The sequence below is a fragment of the Daktulosphaira vitifoliae genome, unplaced genomic scaffold (assembly GCF_025091365.1).
Source record: "Daktulosphaira vitifoliae isolate Bord-2020 unplaced genomic scaffold, ASM2509136v1 Scaffold_2, whole genome shotgun sequence".
NCBI lineage: Eukaryota > Metazoa > Arthropoda > Insecta > Hemiptera > Phylloxeridae > Daktulosphaira > Daktulosphaira vitifoliae.
The window spans coordinates 9,873,239-9,882,904 of record NW_026099573.1 but is presented as its reverse complement, the minus strand read 5'-3'; the positions used below and the strand labels follow the sequence as shown (position 1 = coordinate 9,882,904).

Below are 9,666 nucleotides of genomic sequence, written 5' to 3'. Positions count from 1 at the left end.
TTTTTCGACACCTTATCTTCTATGTGCAAACAGCTACCGTAGTTAACAAAATGCTATTTTTGTGTTAAAATTTTCGATTTAAAATTTTTAATATTAAATTCCTATAACTTTTTGTATAACGTATGTATCAAATTGTTTTATATTGTTCGATTTCCAACTAGTTATAGTTTTATATGCTTAATTAGGTTAATTAAAATTGATACTAATTAGAGAAAACGGTTGTTTACTTATTAAGGATTTTAAAATTAATATATATAACATAAGTATTTTATAACTAGATACAAATAAAATGTTAAGGTTTAACTAAAGGGAGGCGGCAAAGGGATGGCTTGCCTCAGTTGGCCAACAAGATATATATTTTTAAAATTTTAAAAATTATATTGATAATATATTCCACAAATATTTTGAGTTAAATATTCTATATACATTGCTTCTCAACTATGGATCGAAGCTAAAAAAATTGAAATTGAATATGTTATTAAATATTTGTGTTTGTGTGACGCATTTCTATTTAAATATTTTTTTAATTTATCATGAAATAATATTAAATTTTATTATAAAACAAGCTCATCAGTGTATACATAAACTTATTAGAGCATTTTAAGCAAATTTAAGCAGTAAGTTGGTTTAGTACTACTTGTTCTTACTAAGTTGGTTAAAAAAGAATTTTATTATGGTAAGTTATACAATTTATTAAGTATTAAATAATTATATTATGCAGTTTTATTAAGATTAATTAAAATCTATCACTAAATCAACTTATGTACCAAATTTTAGAAGTTATAAATATTTTTATATTTAGACATGAAGAGAAACATATCTGGCCAATTATAAAAAATTAAGTAGTTATTATTTTTATGGCAAACGTATATAAAAATTGAAGGACTTGATGTAAGATCCATCTTTCTTAAGATAGTGCTGAAGAAATGCTTCGATGCAAATCTGTAGATAGCGTTTAATTTTAAGAAATTGGTGGATTTTTCCAAAAGCAAAATTATATCCTATTTTTTGTTCAACTTCGACTGCCATTTACACATAGAAGATAGGTTGTAGGGACAAATTTGTTTTTTAAATAGTTTACTTCTTAGCTTCGCACAGAAGCTAAAATAAATGACAGCCATACGATTTGTGATCTTTTGACACATTGTTCATCAAAATCGGTCTTGTGAGAGCTAGATTAAATAACGACAGACATAAAAAAAACACACATTATAGTAAAATTAATACTCTCTCAGCTTTGCATCGAAGCCAAAATTAAAAAACCCAGCACGGGGGGTCGCGACACAGTGGTGACGTGGCATAGTTGGGTCAAGTATAATGATATCTGACAGTGATTAAAATCACTATCAAAAAAAACGCTTCGATGCAAATCTTAAGATAGTGCTTAATTTTAAAAAATTGGTGGATTATTCCTAAAGCTACATGATCTGCTATTTTCTTATTAATATCCTGAATGAAAAAGGGATTATTAAAAAATATTATTTCTCATAAAAAAATTGTGTTGAACCATATACTTTTCAATAAGTTATAGCATTATAAAGTTAAAAATGTAAAAAATAAAATCGAGAATTTTCATACAATAATAGCATTCGGTAGCCATTTTCACCGTGAAGACAAAATAAAGTCCGAAATTTTTTTTTTCCATAATAAAGTACATTACATTATCTTTAATTTAATATATATTTATATAAGTGTCAGACTTTTCGGAATATTTTAAAAAGTCAAGTTGAAAAAGTAAATTTTTCGTGAAAAAGTCATTTTAAATCCCCCCTGTGGGCAGGTTATGTGTCAGATTTACAAAAATTATATGGCAAATGATAGGTAAAAATATCAAGCATCTATAAAAAAAAAATTATATTTATATGTTTATTTTTGAAAAAGTTGCGGCAGTTTTTAGTAAAAAAAATTGAAAAAATTTCGAAAATTAGCGATTTTTAAATTTGTAATTTTTTTGGAGGTTTCCCCCGTTTACGGGGAACGAGGGAAATTTTTTCAATTTTTGAGGGTAATGTCTTCGACTAGATACGATTTGTGATCTTTTGACGTATCGTTGAAAGAAATCGGTTCGGTGAGAGTTAAGAAAAAGTGGCAACAGACACAAAAAAAAAAAAAACTTAACAAATCTTAGTAAAACTAATAACTTCTCAGCTTCGCATCGAAGCTAAAATCGCTAATAACTCTAAAATCTATCTGTCGCCTACACATCAATTCAGATTTTAGTATTTTTATTGGCCTTTAACATAAATGAGACTTTATATAACTTAAGACATTCTTCATGATTTTTATTAATGCCTACTTGTTTATCATTAAAGTATCTTATGACACTCTATTGTTCATGTTAATTTCAAGAAGCTGGTTATTTGTATTTATCAAAGTTAATGTGTAATAAACCAAAAGTAAGAGTAGCTAGAGGTACTAGGCAGGGACAATGTATATCTACAGAAGCACGGTTGATATATATATATATGAGTATAGATGAAATATTAACGAAAGGTTACTATTTTGCTCTTACGCGGAAATGTATACACGAATTTATATGAGTCGTGAATATCGTATTTCTTTATTTAATTATTATAGTAAGTTTATTTCTAACGACCTACCTCACTCTAATTGTTTATTACTAAAAATCCTTCGATGAAGCCATTATTACAAATTCATTATATAAATAAACGAATAATATCTGACAGTGATTAAAATTACTATAAAAAAAAAACGCTTCGATGCAAATCTTTAGATAGTGTTTAATTTTAAAAAATTTGGTGTTTTATTCCAAAAGCTACTTGATCTGCTGGTTCCTTATTAATATCTCGATTAAGATAAAGTATGTCGAATGAAAAAGGGTTTNAATTAAAATTAAGTATGTCAAATGAAAAAGGGATTATTAAAAAATATTATTTCTCATAAAAAAATAATGTTGATCCATACACTTTTCAACATGTCATAGCATTATAAAGTTAAAAATGTAAAACATAAAATCGATAATTTTCACACAAAAATAGCATTTGGTAGCCATTTTCACCATGAAAACAAGTCCAGAGGTCAAATTTTTTTTTTCCATATTAAAGTACATTACATACATACAAATCTTTAATATAAGATACATAAAAAAGTGTCAGACCTTCCGGAACATTTTCAAAAGTTAAGTTGAAAAAGTTAATTTTTTGTGAAAAAGTTGTCATTTTAAATCCCCCCTGTGGGCAGGTCAAGTGTCAGATTTACAAAAAATATATACCAAATGATAGATAAAGATATCTAGTATTTATAAAAAAAAATTATATTGATATGTTCATTTTTGAAAATGTTACGGCAGTTTTTAGTAAAAAAAATTGAAAAAATTTCAATAATTAGCGATTTTTAAATTTGTAATTTTTTTGGAGGTTTCCCCCATTTACGGAGAACGAATGAAATTTTTTCAATTTTTAAGGGTGATATCTTCAACTAGATACGATTTGTGATCTTTTGACGTATCGTTGAAAGAAATCCGTTCGGTGAGAGCTGAGTAAAAGTGGTAACAGACACATAAAAAAAAAAAAAAATAAAAAAAAAAAACATATCATAGTAAAACCAATACCTTCTCAGCTTCGCATCGAACCTAAAAATGATTGAAATTTAGAAACAAAAATTTTTAGTTAAATATTAAAAATTATTTTAAATAGTACTATTATCTATATGTAATATAATATAAACTATATCAATCACTAGTTGATCATTAAATTTTATTATTAAAAATTGTTAGGTATATTTATGTTGTCATATTTTCTATATCGTAAAACATTAAATTTATACTTAAATTTCTTTGGCATTTCACAAAAAATCCGAGGTCAAATACAGCTTACCCTCTTTAAAGAACTATACTTTTAATAATTAACGCAAATAATATTTTAAATATCAAGTGAATGGTGGTCCTACGTTATAGAGAGGCAATTTTTTTTCAAAAAATTAATCAATACACCCCCACATATTGTTTGAATAGTAAAAAAAATAAAACCTACCAAATTTGGTCGTGATAAATCAACTTTAACACGTGCCACAAGAGGATTGAAAATCGAGCCTGAGGGGTAGTTTTTCAGTTTTTTGAACTTAACTCAAAATCTATTAAAGTTACAATAAAAGTTAATAGAACTTGATTTGTAAACCTAAATATTTACTATAAAAAAAACATTTATGGTTTTTATCAAAAAGTCAATACTTTTCCGTAAAAATTAAAAAAATTTTCTTTTTATTTTTAGTATAAAAATATTTTACCAACTGTTCGTCACACAATAAAATATTTCATACAAAAGTAACTTGAAATTAAATTTGTTAAATTTAAGTTCTTATACAATTTTTTATAAAAATAAAAATTATGTGATTTTAAGTTATCTTTAGTAATATTAAGAAATGTATTATATTTTATAATTTATTCTTCAATAATAAAATATAAAAAATTGTGTATTAATGAAAATTATAAATCAGTCTATAACTAATTCAAAATATATTCAGGATTAAAAATAATATTTAAAATTTTTTTTCTTTTTATTAACAAACAATTGTTTAACAACAATTAAAAATATTTATTTAATAATTTTAATAAAACTCTATTAGATAGCCCTTATACTTTTTACAACGACAAATTACTAATGTAATATTATTTTTCAGAAATTATTCATTGCAAGTATCATATTATTAGTTGTTTTACAAAAATGTGAAAAGGTATTGACCAACTCTAATAATCTCGATGACGCAACAGTATTACCGGATGAACCAAAAAGTAAATGTTAAAAACTTATTTACGTATGTATCCCAAAGTTAAAACACTTGGTCTTAATAGTAGGTATATAAAATACCTTTGGAAACAAGCGCAATTGCGGATTGTACAATGAAACCCAAGAGTTATTTGTACGAGTTATTTGTACTTTTTACTAAAGAAGCTTAATTATTAATTTATTAAATAATTATTAATTTAAATGTATATATTAATAATAATTTTTATTATTACTATTACTGATTTTTTTCTTTTGAAAAATGGTTGGATTTATCTCATTTAAATAAATAGAGTAGTAATAAAAACAAACTATTCAAATAAATATAAAGTTAAATCCAACTGTTTGAAAAATGTATGGATCAATATAATTAGATGCATGATGTCTTTACTTATCATTTGGTATATTTTTTTTATAAATCTGACCCTTTACCTTCCCACAGAGGGAGATTCAAAATGACAACTTTTTCACAAAAATTAACTTTTCAACTTAACTTTTGAAAGTGTTTCGGAGACTGACACTATTATATAACTTAAAATAAAGCTAATGTAATAATCTTTATTATGGAAAAAAAAATACGGACTTTAGTTTGTTTTCATAGTGAAAACTAACATCAAAATTAATAAAAAAAATAAGATTTTTGTACAAAAATTCTTTTTTATATACCTCTTTCATTCGACGTACTTTTTTTAAAATAAAACCATTACCCTTTATATATTTATATATTGTTAATATATAAATATATATATTACACTTATAAATCATAAAACTTGTAATCAGGATATAAATAAGGAAATAGGAGATCATGTAGCTTTTGGAATAATCCACCAATTTTTTAAAATGAAACACTATCTACAGATTTGCGTTGAAGCGTTTTTTATGATAGTGACTTTAATCACTATCAGATATCATTATACTTGACCCAACTATGCCAAGTCCCCACTGTGTTGGGTTTTTTTATTCTGATATTATTACTATTGTCTTACATTACCATAGACTAATTATATAGAGATTATTGAAAGGCATTATGCAAATAATAATTATCCAATAACAAATAAAAAAATTGCTTCTATTAAAAACAGCTAGGAAAGATCTTATTATGAATTTTGCGAAGTAAAACTTAGCAGTGATCGATTATTTATCACACTGACCATTTTTTAAAAAAAATTATTGTCATCACTGCGTGCACATGATACTTGGTTAACCCAGTTGTTGTATTTTTAGTATGAAAGTCAACATCAAATAGTTAAACGGAAAATAAGTCTTTATTGAGAAACAATATAATTGTTAATGGTGTGTGTGTGTCGGTGACCAGTAGTTGACAATCTCCATTACTAATTTTTTTAATATTTATTAATACGTAACTCCTCTTTCCTTATAAAATTATAATACACTTATATGTTATATAATTACTAACACATAAATAAATATTGAAATTTTATGAGAGAGTAAGATTTAGTTTAGTTTACCGTTTATAACTAGATAAGATGTGTATTCATATAGACAGAGATGTTTACATAGTGTAAAATTATTTGTTGTTATTTGTAGTCGGATGGACAGAAACTCTAAATTGGTTTTTTAATTCTAACAGGTCGGGGAAATTTATTGTAGAGCGGTATGGTTGATTCTGTATGGTCATTGTTTTCTATGTCAGTATTTTCACCTACGGTGTATAACGAACCACTTGTTGTGTTTAGTAATCAATTTTGACTGTTGTGTCTTGTCCACGTGGTACCTTGATCTAATGTAAATTTGTGTATTTTGTCACTTACGTTTTCAGTGACAGTAGCTTTTTGCCAGTTTTCTAATATGTTTCTATAATCTTTTTCAAGTACATAAACACCCTCTTTTACATTTATATTTCTATTGCTCCCATATTTTATCTGAGAAATTTGACTATTTACTACTACCTCATTAGTGCTAGATATTAGTAAATCAAATATTGTTATAGTTGAATGCCTTAAAATTAACTTAGCTGGCGTCTCGTGTGTTGTTGTAAGTGGTGTGTTTCTATGCATCAGCAAAAATTTGTTTAACTAGTCTATAGAGAATGAGCATTTTTTTTAGGAATTTTAGAATTTTGTCACCTGATTCAGCACAACCCACTGGATGGAATGTGCTCCCACTAAATGTCTAATGCCTAATTTCTACAGTAGTTTTCGAATTGAATGACACTAAAACATTTCGCACCATCATTTGTTATTGTACGCGGTATTCCAAAACGAGTGATCAACTCTGAAAATTTCATTGATGACCGCACTGGCGAGTAGTGTATAATCCCCACTATTAATTTATATAATATTTATCAATACGTAACACCAGTTATTGTCAAATATATCATAAAAACAGTGCTTTAGATAAGATAAAGTTGACTTTTGATCTAGGTTTTTTAAAATAGATATACTATTAAATATTCCCCACCACTGTGTGTGATCTTAAGTTTGCTTTTAACAATCATTTGAGTTACACTTAGAATTATCTTAGAAACGTAATTAAAACATAAAAACTTTAGTTAGAAAACATATGATCCATCAGTTATACCCAAGATAAACAGTTGTATAACGATACAATTATTGACGTCTTACCTAAATCAATAAAAATCATCTAAATCAATGTTGCAGATTAAAAAATTGCACTGAAGCAGGATCACATAAAGAGATCCGAGTTCATAGTCAGTGTACCTTTTGTGATCAAGGTTGACTTAAAAAAAAAAACAAAAATATTTTGCTAAAAAATATGTGAACTTATTTGTACATATTATATATTAGAAATTTGCTATGAAGGTTTTGGAATTATGACAAAATGATTTCACTTTCTATTATTATATTTTGAAGTTTATTTATTTCAACATAAATTTTATTATTATACATAGAATATGTTGATATTACACTGGAGTAGGAAATTACTCCATGTGAATAATTTTTACAAGGAAATACAAGAGTGCAGATTCGGGATAATAATTAGATTTAATGAAAATGTCTATCAATACTAAATACAATACGATTTGAATCAAAATCATATAAATGAATTAGTGTTTTTTGTAAAATATTATTAAATAGTCACTCAATTGTAATTAGGTGTTTTTCGAACAACATAAAATGAATAGAAATAAAGAGTGTAAATAATAAAATAATATAATTAAACGTTAACAAAATTTCTTATTATCATAAATTATTATTTTTTAGATTGTCTGATATGTCTTGAAGAAGTAAAAGTAATTGATTGTAAACATCCATGTTGTTCTGGGACATTCCATCAAAAATGTTTAAATGATTGGTTAAGTTATGGAGTAATTTCATGTCCAAATTGCAAAGGAAATCCACTTGAAGGTAAGTAGGGTAATTTGGAGAGAGCTGGTTCCCCCCGCCTCACTCACTCACCATCCTTGCGGCGGAGGAAGTGTACGGGGGGATTAAACCCAACGTAAACTAACCTAATGGAATGGAGGGGGAAACCTTACGTGAACTAACCTAATGCGGGGGGAGGGAGAGGATGAAACCCAATGTTTTCTAAGAATTTTATCTTCGACCAGCAGACGCTTAGATAAGCATATTTCTAGCATCGAATGTACAAATAATTTCTAAGAATTTTACCATCGACTACCAGACGCTTAGATAAGCATATTTCTGACATCAAAGATATCATTATATTATAACGCTCATAAGAGTCTGTAATTTTATGAGAATAATTTTGACGCTGTCTGTGTATTACTAAATGTATAGCTATAATTTCTAAGAATTTTATCATCGGCTACCAGACGCTTAGGTAAGCATATATTCAACATCAAATGTACAGCTATAAATTCTAAGAATTTTATCATCGGCTACCAGACGCTTAGGTAAACATATTTCCAACATCAAAGGTACCATTATATTATATAGCTCATAATAGTCTGTAATTTGATATGAGAACAATTGCGGCGCTGTCTGTGTATTATTAAATGTATAGCTATAATTTCTAAGAATTATATCATCGACTACCAGACGCTTAGGTAAGCATATTTCCAACATCAAAGGTATCACCGTACAATAACGATCACTGTCGTATGCATTTTATGATAAAAATGATACCACTGGATGTGTTTCACGCCTACGTATTTTATTCTTTACTATATAACCGGTGAAACACTTCTTGTACTGTCACATTTGTTTTTTAATTATTATTGACGTGCAGTTGTCTTTTTGAAAACCAGAAATTTATTATTTAATAATTTACACGTATAAATAAAACCATGATCCAGCAAGATCAAGCGTCTTCTACACAAGGTATGTAAAATTTTCCAATTATAAACTTATTTTATTTTAATAAATTTATTTTTAAAATATTTTTAATTTTTAAATTCATTAATTTATTAAAAATAAAAAAATAAATCCAATACCTAATTTTATTATCAATTTTATTTTAATTTTATTATAAAGTGATTTTGTTAAGAAATTGGTATATTAATAATTGGCAAGTAATGTGATTATTAAGAAAATATTGTTATACTACCTGTTACTAATAATAATGTAATTGAGTTTTTTCAAAAATATTTGACTTCGACGTGATGCCTAGAAGATATTAATTATGCTGTGATGCGTTTGTTGTTTATTTACCTAAAAATCCATATACAGAGTGTTCAGTAAGTCATTGTTTGTAACAATGAGAAGAATAGAAACCCGTTTCCTGACTTACTGAACACCCTGTATAATTACTGAACGGGTCATAGATTATTGTAAAATAACATTAAACATGTGAGAGGGTGAAGTATTAGCTATGCACAGGTATAGATCATTAAGTACAGTTTTTTAATTAAATACCATATCTCACCACCTCGATATGAATCATTTGTTTACTTGTAACACTTTATGCTGAACAAGTACGCATGCAAACTGACATTCAATCAATTAAACTGTATATTTAATCACAAAAAAAAAAAAAAAAA

General features: G+C 26.5%; 1 protein-coding gene across 1 annotated transcript in view; it reads left to right on the top strand.

Moving 5' to 3' along the window:
* Positions 1 to 570: 570 nt before the first annotated feature.
* The window catches only part of LOC126897411 (uncharacterized), a 55,444-nt gene continuing 46,348 nt past the window's right edge, over positions 571 to 9,666 (top strand). Inside the window, exons 1-3 of the mRNA XM_050670974.1 lie at positions 571 to 676; positions 4,639 to 4,750; positions 7,928 to 8,071. Of these exons, the coding sequence (XP_050526931.1) occupies positions 674 to 676; positions 4,639 to 4,750; positions 7,928 to 8,071 (259 nt within the window). The 5' untranslated portion in view covers positions 571 to 673. The remainder of the gene's footprint in view (positions 677 to 4,638; positions 4,751 to 7,927; positions 8,072 to 9,666) is intronic.